This window comes from Theobroma cacao, chromosome 1, assembly GCF_053813885.1.
Source record: "Theobroma cacao isolate CCN51 chromosome 1, ASM5381388v1, whole genome shotgun sequence".
Lineage (NCBI taxonomy): Eukaryota > Viridiplantae > Streptophyta > Magnoliopsida > Malvales > Malvaceae > Theobroma > Theobroma cacao.
This window is the reverse complement of record NC_142639.1, coordinates 141200-167389: the sequence shown is the minus strand read 5'-3', so window position 1 is coordinate 167389 and position 26190 is coordinate 141200. Positions and strand designations below refer to the sequence as shown.

The 26190-nt window shown below is 36.9% G+C and overlaps 6 protein-coding genes across 14 annotated transcripts; 2 read left to right on the top strand and 4 right to left on the bottom strand.

The window, feature by feature from the left end:
- Window positions 1-492: 492 nt before the first annotated feature.
- RHA3A (RING-H2 finger A3A) lies at window positions 493-1509 on the top strand. Its single transcript, XM_088805068.1, has 2 exons — window positions 493-585; window positions 700-1509. The coding sequence occupies exon 2, from the start codon at window positions 812-814 to the stop codon at window positions 1367-1369; it is 558 nt and encodes a 185-aa protein (XP_088661194.1). The 5' UTR covers window positions 493-585; window positions 700-811; the 3' UTR covers window positions 1370-1509.
- A 2681-nt stretch (window positions 1510-4190) lies between these two features.
- On the bottom strand, window positions 4191-7897 carry LOC18610623 (DNA-directed RNA polymerase III subunit). 4 transcript variants are annotated; one of them, XM_018129924.2, is made up of 9 exons: window positions 7764-7897; window positions 7529-7663; window positions 7313-7433; window positions 6276-6452; window positions 6152-6205; window positions 5251-5297; window positions 4898-5011; window positions 4596-4650; window positions 4191-4481 (listed from the first exon to the last, which is right to left on the bottom strand). In XM_018129924.2, the coding sequence occupies exons 2-9, from the start codon at window positions 7619-7621 to the stop codon at window positions 4465-4467; spliced, it is 678 nt and encodes a 225-aa protein (XP_017985413.2). In that variant the 5' UTR covers window positions 7622-7663; window positions 7764-7897; the 3' UTR covers window positions 4191-4464. The 4 variants fall into 4 exon arrangements, with proteins under 4 accessions (XP_017985413.2, XP_017985420.2, XP_017985375.2 ...); XM_018129931.2 differs by having other exon boundaries at window positions 6327-6452; XM_018129886.2 differs by having other exon boundaries at window positions 7529-7628; window positions 7764-7841.
- A 3392-nt stretch (window positions 7898-11289) lies between these two features.
- Window positions 11290-13924, bottom strand: LOC18610622 (GTP binding protein). Of its 4 annotated transcripts, XM_088805052.1 has the most exons (7): window positions 13606-13924; window positions 13306-13363; window positions 13057-13192; window positions 12784-12925; window positions 12598-12696; window positions 11994-12122; window positions 11290-11913 (listed from the first exon to the last, which is right to left on the bottom strand). In XM_088805052.1, the coding sequence occupies exons 1-7, from the start codon at window positions 13688-13690 to the stop codon at window positions 11438-11440; spliced, it is 1125 nt and encodes a 374-aa protein (XP_088661178.1). In that variant the 5' UTR covers window positions 13691-13924; the 3' UTR covers window positions 11290-11437. The 4 variants fall into 4 exon arrangements, with proteins under 4 accessions (XP_088661178.1, XP_017982655.2, XP_007046454.2 ...); XM_018127166.2 differs by having other exon boundaries at window positions 12598-12925; window positions 13306-13376; window positions 13606-13923; XM_007046392.3 differs by having other exon boundaries at window positions 12598-12925; window positions 13606-13923.
- Window positions 13925-14837: 913 nt separating this feature from the next.
- LOC18610621 (mitochondrial phosphate carrier protein 1, mitochondrial-like) lies at window positions 14838-17434 on the top strand. Its single transcript, XM_088805056.1, has 7 exons — window positions 14838-15200; window positions 15363-15712; window positions 15788-15849; window positions 16139-16353; window positions 16424-16551; window positions 17129-17144; window positions 17246-17434. The coding sequence occupies exons 1-7, from the start codon at window positions 15063-15065 to the stop codon at window positions 17312-17314; spliced, it is 978 nt and encodes a 325-aa protein (XP_088661182.1). The 5' UTR covers window positions 14838-15062; the 3' UTR covers window positions 17315-17434.
- Window positions 17435-17820: 386 nt separating this feature from the next.
- On the bottom strand, window positions 17821-19956 carry LOC18610620 (eukaryotic translation initiation factor 6-2). The gene is made up of 8 exons (XM_007046385.3): window positions 19782-19956; window positions 19660-19692; window positions 19460-19556; window positions 19297-19382; window positions 19164-19208; window positions 18896-19026; window positions 18314-18424; window positions 17821-18226 (listed from the first exon to the last, which is right to left on the bottom strand). Exons 2-8 carry the CDS (start codon window positions 19667-19669, stop codon window positions 17969-17971), a joined length of 738 nt encoding a protein of 245 aa, XP_007046447.1. The 5' UTR covers window positions 19670-19692; window positions 19782-19956; the 3' UTR covers window positions 17821-17968.
- A 1334-nt stretch (window positions 19957-21290) lies between these two features.
- LOC18610619 (plant intracellular Ras-group-related LRR protein 4) lies at window positions 21291-24803 on the bottom strand. Of its 3 annotated transcripts, none has more exons than XM_007046384.3 (5): window positions 24696-24803; window positions 23148-24603; window positions 22077-22990; window positions 21809-21976; window positions 21291-21622 (listed from the first exon to the last, which is right to left on the bottom strand). In XM_007046384.3, exons 2-4 carry the CDS (start codon window positions 23779-23781, stop codon window positions 21830-21832), a joined length of 1695 nt encoding a protein of 564 aa, XP_007046446.3. In that variant the 5' UTR covers window positions 23782-24603; window positions 24696-24803; the 3' UTR covers window positions 21291-21622; window positions 21809-21829. The 3 variants fall into 3 exon arrangements, with proteins under 3 accessions (XP_007046446.3, XP_088659078.1, XP_088659077.1); XM_088802952.1 differs by lacking the exon at window positions 24696-24803 and having other exon boundaries at window positions 23148-23819; window positions 24374-24653; XM_088802951.1 differs by lacking the exon at window positions 24696-24803 and having other exon boundaries at window positions 23148-24653.
- Window positions 24804-26190: the final 1387 nt, after the last annotated feature.

Here is a 26190-nt window from a genome sequence, read left to right as displayed (position 1 = left end):
GTGATTGGTGATAAATATCGATAACTAGTAGTACACATAAAGTGGTGTGAATAAGAAAAAGGTAGCCAACGCCGCCAGACAGGTAACTGCACATGTCCAATAAGCATCTCTCTCAAGTCTCCGGTCTCCAGATCGAAGCAGAGCTTCCCAATGGCAATGGGAAATTAAATTAAAGGTTCTAAACACAAGGTTCCAACTGGTTTAGCAATTTGCCCGTGCAACCTTGAGTCAGTTGATTTTATTGAAACGAAACGAAACGAAGCAATGAATCTGGAGTCAGTAAGGTTCCAAATTCACTGTCGTTAGCGCTAGGGTGAATTAGTCGTTTCCGGAATGATAAGAGATTAAGTCGTCCTTATTTATGTGATTTAAAGATAAAAGTTAATCATCAGGGAGGCCAGGTTGGCCTATCTAACTCTCAATGCCACTTGTGCTATATGTAATTATTATATAATTGTACCACTACTATTACTCTTACTACTAATAGTAGTAGCACTAAAAGTTGTAGGCGCCTTCTTATCCGAGCTGCCCACCTTTCCTTCTCCCCTTATCTTCTCCGGCTCCTCATTCCATTTCCCTACAACTGTAAGCCCACCTTGTCTTTTTCCTGCTTTTCAAGTTAAACACAATCCTCCAAAACCCCAGTCCTTGTTTGATGTTCCCCTAACATATATAAGCCTTTCGCATTACTCTTACTAGGAAACAGGATTTTCTTCCAAAGGATCTCGAGACGCGAAATTCTCGCAAGAAACCGTCTGTCTTTTTTTTGTTGAGCTCCAGCAAGAGCTAGCCTAGCAACATATGAGAAGCTATGACACGTTATCAACGATTCCTCTCAACAGCTCAGGCTCCGCCGCCAGAGGCAGTGACCGTGGAGTCTGACCTTGTGGTGATATTAGCAGCTCTCCTTTGCGCATTGATATGCGTGGTGGGTCTCATAGCGGTGGCGCGCTGTGCATGTCTCCGCCGCCGGAGAACTGCCAACAACAACGCCTCTCAGGCCTCAGCCAACAAGGGCCTCAAAAAGAAGGTCCTTCAATCTCTCCCCAAAGTCACCTACAACAAAGACGCTGCTATAAGCACTGACACTGTAAAGTTTGCATCAATGGAGTGCGCTATATGCTTGGGGGAGTTCGCGGAGGGGGATGAGATCAGGGTATTGCCCCAGTGTGGACATGGCTTCCATGTGGGTTGTGTAGACACCTGGCTAGGCTCCCACTCCTCGTGCCCCTCGTGTCGTCAGATACTGGTGGTCGCCAGGTGTCACAAGTGCGGCCAATTTCCTCCGGGGACCGGGACCGCTGTTTCTGAAGCTGAAATGAAGGCCCTCGAAGATAATCGCAATGCCACTAACTCTTTCTTGCCGTAACCGTGTGTAACAATCAGCCTGGATTTTCATTTGCCAAGTCTAGTCTCCATCTAATCTTTGTTTATTTACGTATCTCTGTGGAGTGCTGGAAACGTACTACTAGTTGTTTAGAGAGTATTAATTATTATCTTTTTTACGAATGGATTTCCAGGCACCAGCTTACAATCAATATTCCAACACGAGAAGAAATGTTTTGCAATTTGCCAAACCACCGGAATGGGAAAATAGAGTCATCCGGAGAACAAAACAAAACAAAAAACCCAAAAACTAAAGAACTGCGGGGCAACACTCGGTCTCCTACCTGTGGGTCACTTTATTCGTGGAGAGTGACTGATTCCTACTTTGCAATCTTGTAAAGAGTAAAGAGCAAAGGTGCAATCGATTCCCCTTAGCATGCCAGCATATTAGTTTCAACCCTAATAATTCAGGCGTTTGAAAAGGTTGCCAAGTGCAAACTGCCACGTTTGCTCTTAGTTTGATTAGCATGTGCTGCGACTATGAATTGGAACCAAAGAAAATCATATCTCATCTGTTTCCCTCTATCAATATCTACGACATTAACAGCTAATCATCTTAATTTGTTTAATTACGACATTAGCATTTCCCATTTCATACTTCACGGGGATGGGGGGCACTTGCACTTTCTCAACTATGATGAACACTACAGAGAAAAGGTCCTATAAGTGGATCCACATTTATCCAACCAAAAGAAGCCAAGAGATAAAGTGGAATTATTCCGTATGAAGTAAGTGCCAGGCTCTTTGTCCTACAGGAAGCATCTCATCTGCATCTACTTTTTATAGTAGTTCAGGTGAGGGCCCGCCACCCATACGAGGTTATCTGTCTTCCAGAATGTAGTGTAGTTGCAAATATCTCCGAGTTCATGAACTCATGGATCGTCAGTTGAATAAAGTGAGAGCTGTTGGTTTCCCCTTCCAGCTATGCAATGCATTGATTAAACGCGCACTAAAGAGAAACTTCGCATTTGTCCCCATTAGACTAGATAATATAGGACCTTTACTGTTAAATGTTGTTTATGACAGTACACGCGCTTCGGATTCATTGCAAGAAACCAGTTTAATGTTTGCCTAATCTCCCCCACCCTTCCCAGGATCCTGGCTAATCACAAGATTACATATTGCCAGCAGGCTCGCGATATTTCCTCTTTCCAACTAGGGAAAAGTAGCAGTCAATATTCGGGCATCACACCAACAACCATCCTGCCTTCTCTAAAGTGATATACCCCCCTTTTCCAACTTGAAAAAACTGACAGTCAGTGCTCAGCCTTGTTGCACCAAGGTCATGCCAACTATAAGTATGACTCGCTAATGAGGAATAAAACATGAATACTCATTGCTGCAGAGATTAAAAGAGTAAAGAGTGAAGGTTTAGTCCAATTGCAAAAACCTAAAATTGCATTCTGCGCTAAGTTTTTTTTTTTTTTTGGTGTGTGTGTGTCTTTGGCGGAGCCTTATGATTAAGCACAAACTTGTAAGGACACTGAAGTCTCATGGCTAACAGAAAACATAGAGAAAGGTAACAATAAACTTTTCATGAAGCTCTTTTTTATTAACTTGGTATATAAATTGCATATCATCATTATCTTTCAAAATTCAAAAGAAGAATTGAGATTAAGGAATGATCAATCTGATAGTTCTTATAACACAGCAATATCCACGTTGATCACTCGATACTTCCTCTTCATCATCGCTGCATGTGTCCTAAAATATTTATGCATTATTGAGTATAATTTTTTTTAACTGGTGTTAACAGTAAGGAACCAAAAATGTCATTTTGAAAATATTTTAAGGAGTTTTTCAGATTTTATCTGCTTATAGTCTTAGAATGTTAGTTTACTCATGTAAACTGATGAGCATGGACCAAGAATTCAAAGGTTATTGTATATGAAAATTTTCAAAAAGTTGTTATTTTAACATATAAACTTGACTTGCTCCACTATAAACCATTATCCTTGCAAAAACATCTCCAATTCAGCATTCTGCTCCACTGCTGCTCTGCTGTCTCTCGTAAACATTTTCAACCCATGTTTTAGAACTTCTTCTTCCAAGCTTGTTATACCAAGTAACTTATCAAACGAACCAATTTTTTTCTCAAATCCCCATATCATTTTATACAAAATCAAAAATTTTTTACTCATGTGAGTTGCAAAAAACGTCTATTACCTTTGACCAAGCACTGTGACATAGCTTCCAATAAGAAATGCCAAAGGGAGGTGATAATGGGAGGAACAAATACTATGAGATGTTCATACAATCAGAGGGTTGATAACCTGTATGATGATAATGGGAGGTGTGGCGTTGGTTTCTTAACACAAATAAGAAAGTGTTTGGAATTGTTTGTAATAGAATGAGGGGTAATCCACGGACAGCTGTTAGGCGTTGAATTCATCAACAATTGCCTATGCTGATTGCTGATCATGCATGTAAATGCCATCAATGTATCTTGTGTTGATATAATATTATTAATAATATGATGACTTAGCGATATATATATATATATATATATATATATATATATATATATTAAGAATCCAGAATTCTTTTAGTGATATAATGGACTCGAATCAGGCTTCCAACTGATAACATATTTTGAATTTTAAAGAACGAAACAGAAAATGTGAAAGACACAAGCATATCGTATTCATATGCTTTGACAAAAATTGCAGAGAAAAATAGAGAAACGGATCTAACGTTCAAATAGGTCAAGCAGAACCTAACCATTTAGGGAATATGGCATCTCCGCATTTTTACATACAAAAACCTAATACCGGAGTATATAAGATAGGAAAGTGAAAACCCAATTTAAATAAAAAATAAAATATTATTTGTATAATAGGTTCCTCCACTGTCAACATATGGTTAAAATCCGATATGCTTTTCAGCATGCCTTCAATGTATCTAATGTGTTATGGTGAAATTTACAAGGTACAAGTTATCAAAGGGTGGTTTATCCTCACAGCCAGCAGGCACCATGTCTAAGTGAACTTCAAAAAACCCACCATTCCAATTGAAGAGCAATATTTCCATGTCGTCAGACAAATTCCCAAGGGTATTGAAACTTTCTCCACTGGACAACTAATATATAGGTTCATCTGCAATAGTTAAAAAACCATTAGCCGCCTCTTCCAGCAGAAATCAAAAAGTTCACAAGCATCTGATATGAATTCAGTTGCAGAAACTAAGCAGAAGAAAAAGAAAATGCCTACCATCATTGCCATCGTCTTGGTTATAATCATCTTCATCATCATCAAAATGTTCATTCTGCAAGATTGTAAACATTATTGGCAACATTATTTTTAAAAATTCCAAACCAATAGACATCTCTTGTTTTTGTTTCTTTATGAAGAGCATCAGCTTGAATTCCAATAAGTAAAGCTATTCTTTTCATTTGAAGTTTAATGGATCCTTTCAAACTTTCTCCAACTGAGGATACTGCCTATAGCATAAACTAAAAGGGAATAATATATGCTGATATCATGTGAATTAGAATCTAAAACTTTGTACTGACCTCATTATAATCTCCATCATCACTGTATGATTCGTCAGACAGTTCTCCCGGCTCTTCATCTGTATTGTCTTCTTCTCCATCACCTTTCTTTTCCTTTCCTTCTTTGTCTGGATCCTATCAAGTAGGGACATGAAATAATTACCATTAAGAATCTATTGAGGCAAACAAGCATCCATAAGGAGAAAGATTTGCAAAACACAAAAGAACATTTTAAGGTAAACTTTTTATTAGCAAAAAATCTAAAGAGAAAAAGAAAGCAGAGAACGAAATGATCCAAGTTCCAACAGGTTCAGAAGCCATTCGTCCAAAGTCCAAAATATATGAGCACGTGAGACATGCTTTGGACAATTTACCTCAAGACCCTGTTCAAATTTCTCGAACGTATCTAATTTGTCCAAGCCTGTGCACAAATAAGAAAAATGTATATCAGTTTAACTAAAGGATCATTTTGTAAGGCACCTTTTGTTTTTACAAAGAACAAAGAGAAAACATCTAATTCTAGACAGATAAGTGATTTCCTTCTTGTAGTGAAGACTCCAAAGACCAGTCATTAAGACTGGTGCATTCACCAAAATTTCGAGGTAACAAATTAAAGGCATAAGAACTACATCAATCTGAATGCTGCCAGAAACAAATTGAAACAAGAATTTACTCAAAAAAGCTAGCCAGTTTGATAGCCTAGGGGGAAACCAGAATATGTTAAAAGATGTAGCTACTCTTACTATGCCATTGAGTAGAAAATCACTTGACAATGATGGTTAGCACAAACATTAGGTTGTTCCATTCTGACTTGGAGGTTATGGGTTCAAGTTAGAAAGAAAAAAACAAATATACACTTGTTTGCACATTGAAAAAACGAAAACAAATGGGATAGAACATATCATTCAAAATCATTCACTTTTCCACTTGAAACTATCATTTGCTCACAATGGTCCACCTACTCTGAAGTCATTGCAAAGAAAATCTTATATTCTGAAATAAATTAGAAGAATGTAGTTGAACATGGTTGCCTAACCCATTAAAGATCTCTATAGTGGTGTCATGGCTGCTAGCTTAGTGACTATAGAATCACTTTTAAGATTAGTAATGCCCTGTGTATCATACAAACATGAAAAAGGCTGAAATTGAAATGTGCAACTTCAAAAACTAATGTCCATTAAAGGAATTCATTTGCTGTCTATTACTCCATGCAATAAATATATAATATAATATACCCAAAAACAAGTATGCATAAGACATGATTTCTTGTCAAACCTGAGTCTAGATTCCATCGCATCTTTTTGGCACTTCGCTGAGCTCTCCTTGAATCTGAGATTCACTATTCAATTAGACTGAACCAGCAAAGAAAGAGAAAGATAAAAGCTAAAGTATTACACACATTGTCTTGAATACCAAGTCAATAGTTGCATAAGTTGTTTCAATCGCGAACCTCCAATCAATTCTTTAGGAAAATTATGAGATTGGAGTTGTAGAATCTGGTTAAGACTATCGCGTTTTGAGGTGCTCTTTGGCTTCTCCCAGTCAGAATATCTTTCTATGTCCTTGCTCTGGCTTTCTAAAATCAGATTTAGGAAAAAAAATAATTTTAATATAATTAAATATATGAGCTATAAATTTGTAACAATATTAATACAAGCAAGAAGCCGAGAGCCAATTGATGCAGCTGGCAAAATGGGGAAAGTCAAGAACCAAAAATATAAGATTGCATCAAAGAAAATTGGCAACTTTGACAAATTTGTCATATGTGGCACAAAATAACACTAGATTTCGAAGTCATCAATCAAGCATAATAATGAAGAATGCAATGTGTGAAACTAATATTTATAATAAAGGCAAAACATGATGCACATGTTGTCTTGGGATATAAAATGCAGAAATCCTAGGCATATCTCTAGAAACATTGGGATGGGAAAGTTCCTCTGAGGCATATTTCTGTAAACAGTTTGAGAATACAGGACAATCACTGCACTGAAATCATTGCAGAAATAGTATAATGATGACACAGCTAGACATTAGGCACACAATGTAAAGGCAATAAGAGGTTGCAAAGTGTTTACTGTGTCCATAAAGTTCAACTGCTACCCGGGTTTAATTAAGGATACCTAAAGGAAAGTCGATGAGCACAGTTCTTCTAACTTTAACACAACTAAAAGAAGCAGCTTCTTTGTTATCTTAAGAAGCATCCTTGAACAGTACTCCTCTCACATTTTCAAATATTCTTAATTTCCTTAGCCTGAACAAGCATATAAAGGTTGAAATTTTTCGAAAATCTTTGTAGGGTTCTTTTGATGCAACAAGATCATTCACTTGAAGCAAATTCAATGTGTTTACAAGTATGAAATTTGCTACCAACTCTAACTAATCAAAAGCTATATTTTGAAGCTAGAAAGATTCTAGAGAGTTTCAAATACTCACTCTTTGAAACATTTTCTTCAAGATAGTAAGGAGAGGCTTTCCAATAGTTTTGCAACCTTGAATTCCAAATGACTAAGGTCTTCTCTTCAGGCACACCTTTTACATCAGGTAATTCAACATCCTGCAAATCACCCAAAGTTCATCTTCATTCATTATGTGTAGTTTACAAAGAGCCCTAAGCCCATGACCAGAAAACAACAAGTTGAGGATACTTACAGGGAAAAGCACAACTGGCTCAGGCTTAAAATACCCAGAAAAGCCACCTCCTCCGTATCCCCTTCCTCGTCCACGTCCCCTATAATAAGCCATCGGCCGACTACCCACGCAAAAATTATAATTTCGGTTCCAATTCTAATATGTTCCAACCATTATAAGAAGATACATTGTCAAGCAACCCTAAAAAGAAAATAAAAGAAAATACACGAAAGGTAAGAAGGCTTTACTGACTGACCTGGATAGGCTGACAGCTGACAGTTTGGTAGAATACGACGCTGGAGTGAGGAGGCCGTTTGAATGGAACCTGTTCCTAGTTGAAAACGCTGGCTGAATAAGAATGACGGCGTACACTACAAGAAGCCCAAGAGAAGATAAGCTGGCTGCTACTATTACTAGGCCTACAACTAAAATGGGCCTGAACAAGATCCAAAAATCAAATCGAATCTCAACTTCGAAAAAAAACAATTGAACTCTGTTGGCTCTCTTAAAATGCATCTGTGGCCGAAAGGTTGCTGCGTAAACATATACATATGTGTGTATATATACAATCTATTGCACTTTGCTAATACTAAGTACACTTTTTCTAAAGAAATAATTTGCTTAAACATTGTTATAATCTTTACATCGCAAGCAATCAACAAAGTTTGTACTTTATAATCAAAAAATAGTCTTTTCTGGCCAGGCTGAGTTTTTGGCCGTAGAGAAGGGCCTAATTAGCTACCACTCTCAAGTCTTTTCTGTATTGGTGGCCTAACATGTAATGTCCCACGTACCCCTCACACTCTCCCAGAACAGTAATCCAGCCTACAACGTTATTAGTTTCGACGTCGAGGCATGACAAGCCAGGTACATGGTCACCGCCGGCGCCGGATTGTGGGCGGAGGAGGTGAATTTTGTGGGGGACAGGCTCCTGGTCTGATCCCTTTGAAATTCCTAGAGTTGTGGCAAGGGTTTTGAGGGATTGTGAGATTGAAAATTTGGGGCCATAGCTAGTAAAGTTGGGGAAATAGGCTATTAGTAGCTGACATGTCTGAACCACCTTATTGTCGGGCTGCAAAATAGGCTTTGACAAGTTCAACAGCATGTATTCCAAAATTTTATTTTCACATGATTTGCCTCCCAAAATTATTTCTCTAGATTCTGGCATATGAATTTAATATCACCTTAGTTTCTCAAGACCATATATATTAAGTATTCGAAACAAAAAAATAAAAAACAGTTTCGAGACATTCATACAAGAAACGATGGATAAAGGGGGAGTATTTATTAATGATTTCTCACTTTCGTAATTACGATTCATTACATAAGAAAATACGTAATACTGAACAAATGCCCATTGTCATAGAGGTGGCAAAATAGGTGTGTTGAAATATATATATATATATATTAATTTATAATATATCATAATGATAATTTTGAATTTATAAGTAACAAACAATCTATATATGTAAATGGAAAGTTTAATCAAATGTTAATAATTAAATATAATTTTTTAATATATATATTTCATTTTATATTATATTAATTATTGAACTATTAATAATAATTATCATATTAATAGTATATCAAATTAATATGTTACAAAGTTGGTATATGTAATAACTACTATACGATATTACATGTACATATATATATATATATATACACTTCTAATTTTACAAAATTATTTTTATATATTTAATAATATTAATATGTATTTCATTAACACAGATATAGTATTTTTTTTATGAAATATATATAGGCAAATAATAATAATATTAATATATTATTCTTATATATATATATATATACTCTATTCTAATTTATGAAAGTTTATAATTACTATATATATATATATATATATATGTATATGTATAGTGTTTATTATTATTAATAATTATTAAGTATATTATTTTGTAAAATATAACTTACTTATGGTTAATACGTAACATCAATCTAATAATATATATATATATATATATACATATATTTCTTAAGTCCATATATATAGTATTTTTTTTATGAAATATATATATATACGTAAATAATAATAATATTAATATATTTTTCTTACATATATAATCTATTATGAAAGTTTATAATTACTATATATATGTATATTATTTTGTAACTTATTATTTAATCATTACTAACTAAGTATATTATTTTGTAAAATATAATTTATTTATAGTTAATTTATATAATTCATCTATCTAATTATATATATGCATACAAATGTATGTATATATATATATATATATCATAAACACATACATATATATAGTCTTCTTTTATGAATATATATATAGATAAATAATAATATTAATATATTATTCTCATATATATATATAGTCTATTCTTGTATGAAATTAAGTTTATAATTACTATATATATTGATTACGCATAAATGATTTGGTCCTCTTTTATTTATTTATGATATATAGTATATATGGTTTATGTATATTAATTTATAATATTAAATGGAAATTTGACCAAATGTCAATAATTAAATATAATTCTTTAATATAATATATTCAAAGATTAATATTCATATACAATCATGTTTAATAAATAAATTTATTAATATATTTTCAATAAAAAAATAATCACAAAAAAAAAATTAATTTTGATGAAATTTTTCAACGAAAAACTCTATAGGTAAAATTCAATAGTAATGACTTTTTATAATGGAAAATTCAGTTGAAAAATTTGACGAGGTTAATTATTTTGGTATTTAAAATATTTTTAATGGAATTCCAACGGATTAAATTTCGTAAGAAAATTTTGTTGAAAATCCATAAGAAATTATGTTGAAAAATTTAACGGTCAACAGATATCTAACAAAAAAACTTCGTTAGAAACATTTCGTTAAAAATTTGTTAAAAAATATTAAAATTTATTTAGTCGAAACTTGATTGAAAATTTTCAACAAATTATTTTTGTCAGAATAAATAGAATTTTTAATAGTGGATAAAGTGTGGAATTATTACGCAAGAAGTAAGTGCCAGGCTCTTTATCCTACAGAAAGCATCTCATCTGCACCTACTTTTATGGTAGTTCAGGTGAGGGCCCGCCACCCATACGAGGTTACCTTTCTTCCAGAATGTAGTGTAGTTGCAAATAGCTCCTGGTTCATGAACTCATGGATCATCAGTTGAATACAGTGCAAGCCGATGGTTTCTTCTTCCTGCTATGCAATGCATTGATTAAACGGGCACTAAAGAGAACTTCCCATTTGTCCCCATTAGACTAGATAATATAGGACCTGTAATGTTAAATGTTTATGACAATACACACGCTTCTGATTCATTGCAAGAAACCAGTTTAATGTTTGCCTAATCTCCCCCACCCTTCCCAGGATCCAGGCTAATCACAAGATTACATATTGCCAGCAGGCTCATGATATTTCCTTTTTCCAACTAGGGAAAGTAGCAGTCAATATGCGGGCATCACACCAACAACCATCCTGCCTACTCTAAAGTGATAGACCTCCCTCTTCCAACTTGAAAAAATTGACAGTCAGTACTCAGCCTTCTTGCAACAAGGTCATGCCAACTACAAGTATGATTCGCTAATGAGGAATTAAACATTAATACTCATTGCTGCAGAGATTAAAAGAGTAAAGGGTGAAGGTTTAGTCCAATTGCAAAAGCCTAAAATTGCATTCTGCACCAACCATTTTTTTTTTTTTTGTGTGTGTGTCTTTAGCAGAGCCTTATGATTAAGCACAAACTTGTAAGGACATTGAAGCCTCATGACCAACAGAAAAATAGAGAATGATATCAATAAAATTTCCGTGTAGCTCTTTTCTATTAACTTTGTATATAAACTACATATCATCATTATCTTCCAAAATTCAAAAGAAGAATTGAGATTAAGGAATGATCAATCTGGTAGTTCTTATAACACAGCAATATCCTCATTGATCACTCATATTTCCTCTTCATCATCGCTGCCACCTCCAAACATGGCAGCCATTTTCATAGCCAGCTTTGCAGCCATCTCCCTCCTCTGAAAATCAGGCATTAACCTCAAGTTGCTGCGAATGTTTCCTATCTCAGACATCAACTGTTCCAAATCCTCAAAATCATAATGTGTACCATCATCTAATTCTGAAGCTGAAGCTTCATCAGGTTCTCCGGCATTAGGTGTCACTCTGTCAATATTATCCTCTGATGCAGAAACTGCTGCAAAAGGCTGCGGCTCTTCCTTTTCATTTCTGGTTATGTTTCCCTGAACACACTCTGTAAAAGAATTGTCCTCACCAATTGATTTCCCTATATCCAGGACTGCGTTAGCTCCACTTGCAGAAACCCATTCTTCACCTGTGTCATCCCATGGTTCAGCTGAACCCGCAGATAGCACTTCATAGTCCAATTCATAATCAGGTTCTTCTTCTGATGACTCTGGACAGGGATGATAAAAAGATTTAGCTGATAATTAACAAGGAAGAACTTTTATTAAGAACAAAGGTGTAACATATAACCTTCTTTCTCAGGTAGCGATGGTTCAGTTATCTTATCACCGGATTTCAGAACCATTCCGGGCCACATATGAGCAGACAGAGCACCATAAAGACGTTCAACTCCTTGTAAATCACCATCAACTGACAAACCTGCAAGAAATAGTTTTGTTTTTCACATCAATCCCAAAAATAAGCATAAGAACATCTAACCTGTACATGACCATGACTTTTATTCAGTGCTCATTACTTGTGAGTTGTGACTATCAAGGCAATGATAGCCTTTGGAAGAGAGAAGTTAAAACCCACCAGGTCATGTTGAGAAAAAATTTTGCACTTTCCTCCTTGATGAAGAGATATTTTTCACTTTTATAACAGTTCAACATCAACAAAAAGAATTTTATTCAAGTAGAACTTCTCACAATTACACATCTGCACATCATTTTAATTTATTTGTAGGCAAAATACATTTTGCTGAGCAGGATGTCATGGTTTCTACAATTTCATGATTGATGGAAATTTGGCATTGAAGCATGTTATTCCATATCAGTGATTCAGCGTATGAGCAGTATAGCAACAAAGTAAAAAAAAAAAATATGATGAAGCAGGCACTGGAGATGGGCCTTACATTTGTCAAAATCGGCATTAGAAGCACAAGTTTCAATGAATTCAATGTTGTGGTCAATGCACCATTCCAAGCATTTTCTGCGAATGTTGGAGGATGGATCTTCATCCCCCAATAAACTGCTTCCTTCAGTTTGAGAAATTCCATAATAAGTGAAGTCATAAGAAAAATGAGCAGAGGAATCAGCACGTTTGAGTAGGCGTTCTCTGTATTCAGCATGGACGGGATGACCTGGAATAAGATCCACTTTGTTTCCAATGCAGAGTAGAATCTCAAAGTTTTGAATATCAGTGCGAGATACCCAATCCTGAAGTGCATCAAGAGTTGATAACTGCAAGAGAGAGAGAGAAAAAATGAAAAAGGCATAAAGGAAGGTGAGTTGATATATATGTTTAGAAAGGCAGAAGATTGATGATGAAATAAAAGGAAGTGAACAAGAATAGGGAAGAGTAAAATGGTTACATGAGACATGTCAAAAACCATGAGCAAGGCAGTTGAACTGTTAAAAATAGGGTGGGCTCCAACTGAAAATCCATCTTGAAGATGAGCCATGCACACAGAAACATCAGCAGTGTAGTATTTGGTGTTGATAGTCCAGCTGTTGGTGGTTGAGTTATCAGTCATTTTAGATTTATATGCCCCAAAAAAATTGTATAGTTAATACTACAAACATGTTAAGAGTGACTAGAGAGACAGAGAGAGCACACTGACCCCTGGACAACTACTTCAGAGGCATTATCTTCTTCTTCAAACTCCACAGAGGCAAGCCCTGCATTGTTTTTCTTTTCTTTCTTTAATAAGATTCGTCAAAAATACTTAAAATTTAACAAAACACAGCAACCCGAAGACATATGATTCATGATTTTCAGATTACGCATCCAAATCACAACGACATCAACCTGGTAATTTTATACTTTAGTAGTAGGAGTAGTATTAGAGAAAGATCCTATTTTTTAATTTTAAGTTAAAAATAAAAAAGAAGAAATAATGGAAAGAGAAAAAGAGAGTTACGGGAGAGGAGGGTGCGCTTGCCAACGTTGGGACATCCGATGACGAAGATGGAGGGTCGCTTCCCGATCCCATCCCAGCCTTCCATTTTGGTCGATCGATCCTTGCTTTTCTTCAATATGCTCTGCTCTGGTCTGCATATGACATAACACAACAAAGCCCTAAATTGAAAATTTCACACTCTCCAATCTCCAATCTCCAATCTCAAATCTCAATCAACCGCCTGCAAAGTAAAACTGAAGTGGAATAAAACTCTAATGAGCGCAATCCCAAATGCTAACTCAACTGGTAATTTACCTCGGATGTCAGAGCTCAGAATGAATAGCGGATACGAGGTTAAATTGATTGAATCCACTGAAACGGCGACGTACGAGGTTGTTTCTTTGCTTTTGCTTTTGCTTTATTTTTTTGGACTGAAAATTCATTTCATTAAAATCAATTGACAAAAAACATAGAGATTAACAATATTCGACCAAAGAAAACAGACATCTCAACCTAATTGTTACTCACACATGAAATTGAGTCTTGTTAAAAACTTTATCTTAGTAAACCCAGAGGAACAAATCATAAATTAAAAAAAAAGAGTACTCATCAACCATGAGATAGGACAATCTCAAAATCAAATTCAAATTACCTTTCATATCTTATGAAAAGATCTCTATCAATATTAACCGCTTTTTGAATCAACACTGGTAGGTGTGAAGAGTTCTTCCATTCTATCATCTCATCCATCATTCTTTTAGCAATTTGGGCAATTGAATGTGCTGTCCTGTTTGACTCTCTTGGGCATAAATCAATGGCTTGACAATTTATCCTTTTCATTAAAATTGCACAATCCTCAATAAGATGTCCCAAAGCTCTAGAAAATTGTTGCTTTTTAATCCATCCCGTAACTACTTGGCTGTCCAGATAAATATCAGCAATCGTAATTTGTTTTTTAACACAAAAACTCAACGCCTAAACCAAAGCCCTCAACTCAGCTTCCTCCACACTTGAACAATACTGTATTTTCCTTCCAGCAGCACAAAGAAAATCACCACCATTCGGTCTTCTTATAATAAATCCAACACCTACTCTCAAAGATTCGTCGACATGGTCCATTGCTGCATCTGAATGTAGGGTCAGTCCACTTGAACGAATTAGATATTTAGTAATAGTAGCCTAGGTACTATTTTGTTATTAATGTTGGGTTGGGGGGTGGGTTAGCCTAGGCACTATTTTGTTATTAATGTTGGGTTGGGGGGTGGGCTTTTGGGGCTTGTGTTTCTATCGGAATACAAACATTTCCAGGGTTTAAAGAAACGAGCTCAGTCTATTGTCCGCGCAAGCACGAATCAATAGCTGAAATGGTTTAGCTCTGTGATTGCAATTAGCCAAGGAAGGAGGAAGAAACAGAACGGCATTGTTGTGAAAGCCAAAAAACAAAGCAAAAAGGGAAAGAATGGACGACCAGTACAAATATGATGGGGGAAGGTGAAGTGAGAGTGAGTAGCGGTGGTCTGGGATATTTCGGTGTTTGCGCCTTCGGAGGAATGCTGAGTGCTGGAACTACTCATCTTGTCATCACTCCTCTCGATGTCTTGAAGGTCAACATGCAGGTTTTCCTTTTGCCGCCTTCTCTTTCTCTCTTTGTTTTGTTTGATTGATTCTTCATTATTTCCGTTTTCCTCTTCTTTTTTCTTGTCAATTATCTTCTGCTATTTTTCTTTTCATTGAAGAACTTTGATACAATTTGGTACTAACTTGCTATTATATCTCAGGTGAACCCTGTTAAGTACAACAGTATTGCCTCATGCTTTACTACCCTCTTGAGAGAACAAGGCCCTTCTGTCTTTTGGAGAGGTTGGGCTGGCAAGTTCCTTGGCTATGGTGCCCAGGGTGGTTGCAGATTTGGTCTATATGAGTACTTCAAGTCTCTTTACTCCAATATCTTCGGGGACTGCAACAGAAGCATCATTTTCTTTTTTAGCAGTGCCTCTGCTGAAGTTTTTGCCAATGTGGCTCTCTGTCCTTTTGAAGCTGTCAAAATCCGTGTTCAAGCCCAGCCTCATTTTGCAAAGGGCTTGCTTGATGCCTTCCCTAAGCTATACTCCTCAGGAGGCGTCTTTGGGTTATTTTCCTTTCTCTTGTCTTCTCTCAATATCAGCTTATACTTCTATTACTCAAATATTTTTCCATGTTGTAGCATTGGCTTTGCTTGCAGTTTTTACCGGGGGCTACTACCACTTTGGGGTCGAAATCTTCCATGTAATTAAAACAATGTCCTTACAGATATCTCATTTTCCATGATGCTTTTAAACAATAAGCTTGCATATCATAGATCAACTTGATGCTTCCATCGGGAAACTATTCCACTCTTAATGATCATGTGTTAGCCATGTATAAAAATATATGTATCATTGTGGTGTTTACTACCAGATTGGATGACACTGTTTCTTGAAAGCTTTCTAGATATTAGTCATATATTGTCCATTGTTGCTTCTGGGTACTAATTCTATCACTTAAAATTAACACCTTCCAAAACTTCATCTGGCAGTCTCTATGGTTATGTTCTCAACATTTGAGCATTCTGTTGATTTCATGTATCGAAATGTTATTCAAAGAAGAAAGGAGGATTGCTCAAAACCTCAACAACTAGGGGTGAAGTGTTTAGCTGGCTATGCTTCTGGATCCATTGGTTGCTTAATCTCTAATCCCACTGACAACATTGTAGCTTCTCTATATTATAGAAAGGCTGATAGCCTCAAGCTGGTATCAACTCTCAATACTCCTTTTAAAGCAAATGGAAAGTGAGTTTGGTGTAACTTTTCTCGTAAAATAGCAGGCTATCAAGAAAATTGGACTTCTCAATTTATTTACTAGAAGCCTTCGCATTCGGATAATACTTGTTGGACCTGTGGTGACTTTGCAGTGGCTATTCTATGACACTATTAAAGTCTTCAGTGGTTTGTGAGTGCATCTTTCCTGTCGTTTTTCTCTTCTATGTTAAAAAGCTGATGTTGTTTATAGGCCTATCTTGCTTCCTCACTATGTTGGTAACTATTGAACAGACTGACATTTTTGGAACAATGATATCCACAGTTAAATTGGAAAGAAATTCTAGACCTTATGAGTAATAAATATATTAGTTCATATACTATAAAAGGAAAAACTTACATTAGTTCATTCATCCAGCATGGTGATCTTATGTTTAGGGTCTGTCTACTCACCTTTTAGTTTGAGGCTCTATGCACTTGTGCATTGAGCCCTGCCTAGAACAGTGCTTGTAGTCCTGTTTAGGATTGAACTCTCTCTCATGTCCTGAGGATGACACTTGCACTTATTAATTGTATACATTGGTGATGACATTGGCCAGTTAAGAGTAAAATTTCAAAGTCCCTTACATTGCAGGAAAATTTTGGTTCTTTTCAACAATTTATCACTTATTTGTGAAGGCTTTGAGTTATAGATGTTCAGTCTTATCAGTCATCTTACTCTTTTAGCAAAAGCTGGGGAGTGACATGGTTTTGGGATTGAAATCTTGCAGGCCAACGAGTGGAAAGGTTAGCACCAAATGAAGTTGATAGCACTGCCTAGGTTCAGGAAATGAAATGCTGCTATTACGTACAATTTACCCATCTTACTAAATACTTTCGTTCCACAGTCACCTATCCAAGAAGGAAGTGAGAAACAGAACATCTCCTTTTTATTTGGAATATCCTTTACTAGTTGAATCCTCCAGACTCGTGTAATTGTTAGCTCTCTAATGCCCCTTTATCACATTTGTTTCTGTTCCAACTCCTATGTTGATGATTCATTCAATACTCAATAGATTACTTTTCTTTGGTACGTATATTACTGTCGTATATGATTTGTTTAACTTTGTTGCTGCCCCTGCCCTTTTCTGTTGAAGAGAACCAACCATCAATAGTAGAAGAGGTTCCAGTGAGGAACGAGTACGGATGGGGCTGTTTCTCACTATTCTTTTAATGTATTTTGCAAGAGACTGCAGCTAAGAGACTGAATGAACCATTTGAGCCAAATTTTGCCCCAAACCAATTGAGGTTTGACAAGTTTGGTATATATTTCTATGAAATGCTAACTATGGGTTCCTTCCATCAGGTTTAACTCCTATCAGACAAGACTGAACAGCTTTAAAAGATACATTCTCCTTTTAGTGAAATGCTTACAACAAATCCAGTCATGGAACCCAGGTTCAAATCCAATTGGATAAAAGAGTAAAAGAAAAGGACTACTTTAAAGATATATGCTTATTCAAAGTGATACAATGAGAACAGTGATACAAATACCGATCGGCTAAACATATGCGCAAACATTAGCAGAGCTAGTGCTCCAGTGTTCTAATAGCAGTAGTAACATTGAAAACTTAGACATAGCTGTCAATTAAAGATTTTCTCATCTCATCCACAATGGCAGTAGGTTGGGCCTCCCTCAACTTGAAAACACTCTCAATGACAGAGAGTTCAGTTGCAGTGGTATCTGCCCCACAAAATGCTGTCCAATCATTCACTACCATACCAGCAGCTATCACTTCACTACCACGGTTAATAGTCCCTGCCACCAAAGGTACCTGAAGGAGAGTCGAGAGTTCATCCAAATCTTCAATGGACGTATGGGGGTGGACCTGCACAAACAAAGCAAAAGGTTACCAATTCAAACCAAAAAAATGGAAGAACTACTACAAGTAACAAAGCTATCCTTTTAATCTTACCAAGCCACCTCTATTAGAGATAGCACAGTAGCTGCCCACAAGAATATTGCCAGCAATTGTCTGCCTAAAGACTTCCACTCCCAGAACATCTGCAATCAACTCCTCTGTCTCCTGATCGATACAACACAGAAGTATTATTACATCCAGAAACACTATAATTTCTCACATAATAAGAGCCATAGCCACGATGACCTTCTAATTTGGTAGTCAGTCTAGCAAATGGATCTATTCAAGATTTCATACATATGATTCGCTATGAACAAGTTCATTATAAGCTTCCAGCATGGAGTACAGTCAAATTTAAGATAAACATACTAGAAACAGATAGTATGGGGAAAAGTGTCCCTGTAGGAGAAGATAGGGCATAGAGATGCTCAAACGTTCAATAGTGTTTGTCGTGATAACATGTAAAACTGATGTATGTATATACTGGCAGAAACTTCAAAAACGAGAAATCAAGCATTTATAGCAGAATGCAACTACGGAATCCATTTTGCTAAACAACTAACATATCAAAGATAAGTTACAGATATACACAACAAATAGAGGAAACATTAATTCAATACAAGCAACGCAAATTACCCGGTCAAGATCAGTGTGTGTAAGAGCAACATGATCATTGCATGCTATGCAATTCCCCAAGGCTGATAGCCTCTCGTCAACACGCTGAACAACAACCTGATCAGGTAGGCTGTTTCTCAAGTGTTGAAGTTCTTTTATAGGACAGGCAAAACAATCAGAAAGAGGATCATTTGAGAAAATAGCATACAAGTGAAGAAGATTCATGGATGGAATATAGAGAAATGAGTAAAATGTCAATGAAATAGATTTGTTGAAGTTGGGGAATGACCTTGGTCAGTAGTGGTGTGCGGCAAGAGAAGACCATTTTTGTTCCCTGACATGAAGGCAAAGATTAACAGTTAGAAGCTAACTTAAGGGAAAGAATAATAACGGAAATAGATAGAGATATGGAAGAAGCTGACCTGCGCAAAGACGGCCGATAATCCTAGTGCCGGCAATAGATGTTTTAACCACTGGAATGACATCTGCTAACTCGGCCTCGAATGTGCTGGAGCATGCAAAAGTCAGAAAGACTGACTGTCCAAGTTGAGTTACAAGTAACAAGAATAATGAGACAAACCAAACCTATAGAAGCTCTCTGATCCTCCAATTGCAACCAAGCAGTAAGCATTAGTCAACTTTGAAAAAACCCCAACTTCGCATGAGTTCTCGAACATAAGTCCTGCATAAGAACCGAATGGCTAAACAGTTAACAAGGTGTTATTAACCAAAAGAAACAAAAACAAAAACAGAGAGAGAGGGGTAAGGATTGGGCAGGGACTCACTGGTAGCCATGATCAAAACAAAAAATTGATGAGCTGAAACCAAGACAAAAAGAGAGAATAAATAATCTACACTCCAAGAACACCGTGATAACCAGTTGATATGATCTTAAAAAGAAAAGTACCTTAAGCTGCTTTGAATGAGGATAGGATACCACAACCCAATTAGAGTTTTAACTTGATGCTTAGGGTTTTGGTTCTTTTGGAAGAAAAGAGTAGCTAACGAGCTACAGCCGGATTGTAGCGGGCGGCTTTAGTTCCCTATAGCTAATAGAACCTGGTATAAAATAAGAATTACACAATTCATTTGGGCTGTTGGCCTTTAAAATATACACAGCTATGGGCCCGTTTCTTGGCACCCAAGAGTCAAAGAAAAGAAAAAATATGGGTCAAAATTTATCCTCCACAGTCCACACCTACATTGACACTGACACTGACACTGACGCTGTTGTTTTAGTTGTAAAAAATTACTAGCACTTGTATTAACTACACATTCCATTAGCTGTGGAAAACCAAGCATGCGGCCATTAAGGTTGTTGGGCCGATTGGTAACATTTGCTGTAGAATTTCCTGACCAGGACCAGGAATTGCTGCTTTCTTGTGAACTTACAAGCAGTATCAAATTGCATTTCAACTTTTGTTTGAATTTCTTTGGTGGCATTTGCATTTATGTCGTAGAGAACATAGCATGTTCTGATTGAGGTTTTAGTTTGGAACATTTGGGTTGGCCTTGGACCCCATACCCAGCATCCAAACTGTCATTGCAATTCAAGACAGGTGCTGTGGCTCCCATTTCTTTGGAATTTCATTCGCACCCAAGTATCATCCCTTACGTTCTATCGTTCTCAACTACCGGCTACTGGAGCTTAGTTCCAATGGTGTAGAAAGGTTTGAGTTGAACCTCTGGTTTTCACAGTATGTATTTTTATTTTTGTGTTGCAGTATAGTATCAAATAGGAAATCTCAAATTTTCAAGTGAATTTGAGCAAATATATCTGAGTTTGGCGGCCTAGAGCATCTGCAGCTTAGCCAACCCATTCCTGGCTTGAAATGTGGATTATCAATAGGAAAGACTGCATGATTCTCGGTTCGATTAACAAAGGGATAAGCGGATATCAACTTATTTCAAGCAACCGTGCCAGGGGCAGGGCTGAGCCAATGAATTTGTTTAAAACAACCAAAATATAAAGTGATCAATTGAATTTGGATTACAAATTGTCAGAGATTGCGCGTGCTACCACTACAGCTTAACCACCTGAATCTGTTGCGGCGGGCCGAAACCAATAGTCGAGATGAGTCAAAGACTCACAACAGAGTGCAGACCAATACCATCCTCAGGAAAACTCATCTTCTATTGTACTTCCATGCATGCATTTGCGGACTGCACCCTCCAAGTCAAATCACCTTATCAACCATGGACTACGGGGAACAAAATCTTATGACGGCCTAGAACATTAAGTGTAAAATATGGTGACTACAGAAATAATGACTATCACATACGAAAAACAACTAGTTTTTGGTTAAACCAATGACAGTATCATAGACATAAGCCTACATAAAGAATCTTATATCAACACAGCCGCAGAAACTTGAGTAACTAAAGCAATCATGCATCACCATAGAAACTTTTAAGATGATCTTGTATTCAAAGAACCAATTGCTATTAGGAATTGTGAAAATGGCACTCAAAACTTCATTTTACAATAAAAATACAGATTACAACATTTTGCTTTCCCCCTATTTGCCGGCTGAATTATACACCTCAATGTATTGCATGAACAACAGAAATATCGTGGGAGTAAAATCGGGGTGAAAAAAACAATTATAAATGATGGGGAAAAAAAGGGGAAATCCACAAGTTTGAGAAGAAAAGTCGGAGCCATGATCTATGATCCACTAGGCGATGCCTAAGACTGGTTGCATCGTCCTAACTGTTTTCATCCGATCCACTAACTGCTAAAAAGCCCTGTAAGATGAAAAACAAAAGCAAGAGCAGCTATGAGTGTCAATCAGCTATTTGCTTCCTGAGGAAGCAATGAAGATTTTGCCACCACAATTAGGTGTTCCTTCATGATGTTCGTCTGGGTTGGACACAAGGACAACTCAACAGCTTAACAACAAAAGGATCAGACGCTTTCTCCTGACAACTTACCAAGCATAAAAGTGCTGTAAATCAGGCTTTCACGTAGTCCATTCCATTGCGCTTCCTTTTGTTAGACCTGGAGAAGAAGCATATTTGAGCCCAACTCTTCTTTTGCTTCATTGGTTGTGATTTAACATCCCTTTTCTCAACAAGATCAGCTATGTACTGGACAACAGCCTGAGGAATCCAAGAAACAGCTTTAGTCATGGGATATTTTTGTTATTACCTTTTTTCAAAGAAAGGCTTGTGCGTTACCAAAAGCAAGAGAAATATTTACCTGTGCACCTTGTTCAGCAATGTGTCTAGGAGGCACTTCCAGAGGATTTTGTTCCACACGTAGAACTTGAAGGCGTGTTAGCATTCTGAAAGAGTCTGGCAGAACTCGGATCTGGTTATTGCTGATGTCAAGCTCTTCAAGCATCTCAAGGTTCCCAATGGACCTTGGTAGGGATTGCAGATCAGCAAAATTGTTACCTATGTTCATCTTGACCAGTGTGGTGGCAAAACATAAGCTCTCAGGCACCGTCTCAAGCTCATTGAAACTAACATCAAGTTCCTTCAGGTTTGCCAGAGATGACATGGTTGTAGGCAATTGTTTGATGTTATTGTAGCGCACGGATAAAACCTCTAAGGTTTCTATCTTCCCAACCGCTTCTGGAAGGGCTTTAAGCCGGTTATAATCTGCACGAAGCTCTTTAAGTGAAGAGCAGTGACCAATTGTATGTGGAATTTCTTCAATGTCATTTGTCTCCAAATTCAATTTCTTGAGGCTAATGAGTGAGCCTATGGAGTCAGAGAGCGAAGGAAGGTGATTGGAGCTTAAATCAAGCTCCTCGAGGCGTACCAATCTCCCGAAGGTAGCAGGCAGAGACGACAACTGGTTAGCACTGAGATCTAGAAAGACCAAGCTGAGGAGATCTCCAATGGAATCTGGGAGTTGAGCAATCCTATTTGAATGCAAATCAAGTCTCTTCAAGGATGAAAGGCCGCCAATAGTATCAGGCAAAGCCACAATATGATTGTCAGACAAATCAAGTGTAATCAAACTGGACAACTTTCCTATTGAGTCAGGAAGCCAGTCAATTTGATCCATCAACTTGGCTTGGAGGTTGAGATCTCGAGTGCCTTTCTTTGAAGAGACTTCAATTAAACTAGCTAGCTTAATCAAACTCAACTTATCACCATCTTGACCTGAAGAAGCAATTGATAACCAATCAGTCTAAATCTTAAAAACAAACAAGAGGGTGTGAGAAACATGTATTAACAATTTAACAGTTGATAATATCCATAATTAGGGGAATTGAGGCTTTTAGGTAGAGCCCGATGGACACAAAAAGTAGAAGCTAACCTGCAGCAGTGGTGCCCCCGACTTTAAGAGTAGAATCCAATATGTGAGGTGTGGATGAAATAGAAATACCAAATCCATCAGTAGCATTAGCGTAGAAGGAAGACTTGGCCTTCTTAACATAACTGTCATCTCTGGTGAACAGTACTAGTTCTGAGGAAGGCTCCCTGGTTTTGGTGGAGGTGGAGGATGATGTGGCAGCAGCGAATGAGTTGTTGGAAGGCGGAGGAGCGCTGCTCTGGAGCAAGCCGTTTGAGTGCGCGGGCTTATCATGAGATTTAAAGGAAGAAGAGGAAAGACAGTTGGATGCCCTCTGAATAAATTCATCGAACAGAGCATGGATGCTCTCGAGATCCAGCAATTTCATGGCCTCCCTCTTCTGCTCCTTGCTCTGGAAATAAACCAAGTTCTTTTGCATCTCAAGGAGCAGAACGAAGAGCTCCTCGGGGACATCAGGACTCTTGCTCTGCCGACCAATGCCATCTAGTCTGGCTTGGTCCTCCTTTTCCACATTTCGGATCAGAGCCCTGGCAGCTTCAACCTCGTCGATTCCAGGGCGTGGCGGCAGAGATCTGTGAATTCTCATGATCTCCTCCACCGCTTCGTCTGTGGAGTGCACGACGCAGGATTCAACCATGTTGTCAGTGTTTGTTGATTGTTGTACAGAGGAAATTCCTGAATTGAGGTGGGGGGGGGGGGGGGGGGGGGGGGGGGGGGAGGACAGATTTCACCAATTCAGGAGAAGAGAGACAATTAATTCTGATTCTGATTCTGTTTGCTTTGATATAGCACTAAACAGTTAAGGGAAAAGAAACCCAGATTGAGATCATCCTACATACAACACAAGAACACAAAACCAAGAGGAACAAACTGAATCTGGATTCTCAATTCTGGCCTATGCAACAATTTGCTATTCTATTTCTATTAGTAGAAGAAGAATTTAGACAACGCCACACAATACAATTACAAACCATGGATCATACTAGTTGTTTCTTCTACTAATGCTACTACTTAAATCTGACTGGATTAATCAAGATAAGATGGTACGCCAGTATGACCAGAAAAATAAAGAAACTCTTGTAATAGTCACAATCAAAACGACCAAATTACTACTAGTAATATGCTTTATTTAGACAAATTCAGATCCCTTCGCTCCTTCCCCCTATCCCAAAAAGAGAAATTGAACACCAGGACTAATAATAACTTTGAAAGAGGGAAGTTAAAAGGACCTTTTTATCAGTGGTAGTGGAATTTTAATAATAAAATAAGAATACAAGTAAGCGGAGCCAGGGTTGAGGACTTAGAAGCTAGGGAAAAGAGGGGCAGAGAGGGCAGCGCCAGCAGTTTCTTTGTTTATGTAATTGGGAGAGGCAAGTGACAAATCCAGAGTCTGTTGTGGCATCTAAGAAATCCAGCTGTTTCCATGCTGCTGCTGCTTCTTCTTCTCCCTGGGCGGAATCTGATTTTTATATTACTCTATTATTATTGTTATCATTGGTAAGCAAAAGTAGGACTAGTATTTATTTTAATGATGAAAGAAAGAATTACTACCGGCATTTAGGAGTAGTGCCTAGCCTCTCAGGCCTCAGGTGGGAGCAGTTATTTTACCAACAAAATGAGGCAAAAGTTTTACTCTTCTTGCCACCATCGCTAATCCTATAAATAATGGATGGAATGATAAGTAGTTGTAGTAAATAGCTAGTGGTAAACTAAACTAAAATGAAGATATTTGACAACGTGATTGACAAGAAAATTTTGATACAAAAATTATTATAGGCGTTAACTGGATTATGACTCATCGGTTATCCATAGCAGCTACTTTGATTTCTATTTGTCAATGCTGTGTCTTTATTTGCAACAGCAATGCAATTGCTGCCTGCTGGAGGGATATATCAATATTGCTAATGTCTAAGAGACTAATAACAACTCAACTGACACATCATCTCATGGGAACTTATTGACTATTGAGAAGCAAAGCAAAATGCAGTAACAATATGCTATTGCTTACTTACTAGTATAGTATTAGTATGTCATGTCCGATGATCATGGAAGTATTAGTATGTTATGTCATAATGATATTTGCTACTAAGTGGATGTAGTAATTATAGACCTTAACAGTTTTTAACACAAGATAAAAATGATATAGAATTTAGTGGATTATGGACGTGGAGTTTAAAGTTTTCGTATTTAGTATATTAATTATATCGACGCGTTTAAAACATGATATATAAATGAATAGTTACATATTTTAAATATGTTATACTCACCTAAGCTGTTTAGTTAGTCAAGTTATTTAATCCATCTATGTAACATGTTTATGAACTTGTTTAATCCACATTTAAACAAGTTAATTATATTTAAATAGATTGTGAATTATGTTATTTTATATAAAATTATTTATTTAATAAATATATTACTCGTATCGTGTGTTGTGTAATACATTTAGCAAACATATCAGTCTATATATCTAAATCCCTATCATACTCGTATGTTTATATTCATTCATATAATTATTAATATTTTATATTTACACCACAAGAATAAGGAAAAGTGAACATAAATGGCTAGGAATAAGTAACTCGTTAACATACGATGGGCATAGGCGTCATTTGCATAATATTTGTGACAGAGAGAAGGAGAGTTAATGCAATGTCTAAGATGGAGGGGACACGTGTTGAGCTGATGTCCAAAAATGTCCGCCCAACTGTCTCCAGCTGGCAAATGGGTAGTCACGCCATAACCGTTTTCTGATGGGAGGTCTGAGGGAAGCTTTTGGCCTTGGGCTTCTTTCGCCTTGCATTTTTTTTTCTAAAAAAAATTCACATCTCATGGATGGTATTGCCTTATTATTGGAGATAGATAAGATAAAGGCCTATTATTAAAAATAAATAAAGAAAATAAAACATTAAATCATCTCCATCCTTCCAGAATCCATTCTCCAACCTTCAGTCACGAGGCACGGCTTCAGCCTCACTCACGTGCTCTGCTCTATACATATCTCTCGCCAAACTGCCACGCCACCCTGAGTCTCTCTCTTCTCGGCCTT

Coding starts and splice junctions, on each gene's coding strand:
- RHA3A (XM_088805068.1), top strand. CDS start 812: ATGACACGTTATCAACGATTCCTCTCAACAGCTCAGGCTCCGCCGCCA.
- LOC18610623 (XM_018129924.2), bottom strand. CDS start 7,621: ATGGCTTATTATAGGGGACGTGGACGAGGAAGGGGATACGGAGGAGGT. Junction 6,453..7,312: donor TGAAGAAAATGTTTCAAAGA/GTGAGTATTTGA, acceptor ATCTGATTTTAG/AAAGCCAGAGCAAGGACATA. Junction 5,012..5,250: donor AATTTGAACAGGGTCTTGAG/GTAAATTGTCCA, acceptor CCTACTTGATAG/GATCCAGACAAAGAAGGAAA.
- LOC18610622 (XM_018127166.2), bottom strand. CDS start 13,677: ATGGGATCGGGAAGCGACCCTCCATCTTCGTCATCGGATGTCCCAACG. Junction 12,123..12,597: donor TAATGCCGATTTTGACAAAT/GTAAGGCCCATC, acceptor TATTTCTTGCAG/GTTTGTCAGTTGATGGTGAT. Junction 11,914..11,993: donor ATCGCTACCTGAGAAAGAAG/GTTATATGTTAC, acceptor ATCCCTGTCCAG/AGTCATCAGAAGAAGAACCT.
- LOC18610621 (XM_088805056.1), top strand. CDS start 15,063: ATGATGGGGGAAGGTGAAGTGAGAGTGAGTAGCGGTGGTCTGGGATAT. Junction 15,201..15,362: donor TCTTGAAGGTCAACATGCAG/GTTTTCCTTTTG, acceptor ATTATATCTCAG/GTGAACCCTGTTAAGTACAA. Junction 15,713..15,787: donor TCCTCAGGAGGCGTCTTTGG/GTTATTTTCCTT, acceptor TCCATGTTGTAG/CATTGGCTTTGCTTGCAGTT.
- LOC18610620 (XM_007046385.3), bottom strand. Junction 19,383..19,459: donor GGATCAGAGAGCTTCTATAG/GTTTGGTTTGTC, acceptor TGCATGCTCCAG/CACATTCGAGGCCGAGTTAG. Junction 18,227..18,313: donor TCTCTAATAGAGGTGGCTTG/GTAAGATTAAAA, acceptor TTGTTTGTGCAG/GTCCACCCCCATACGTCCAT.
- LOC18610619 (XM_007046384.3), bottom strand. CDS start 23,781: ATGGTTGAATCCTGCGTCGTGCACTCCACAGACGAAGCGGTGGAGGAG. Junction 22,991..23,147: donor CGGGGGCACCACTGCTGCAG/GTTAGCTTCTAC, acceptor TTGCTTCTTCAG/GTCAAGATGGTGATAAGTTG. Junction 21,977..22,076: donor TTGCTGAACAAGGTGCACAG/GTAAATATTTCT, acceptor TGGATTCCTCAG/GCTGTTGTCCAGTACATAGC.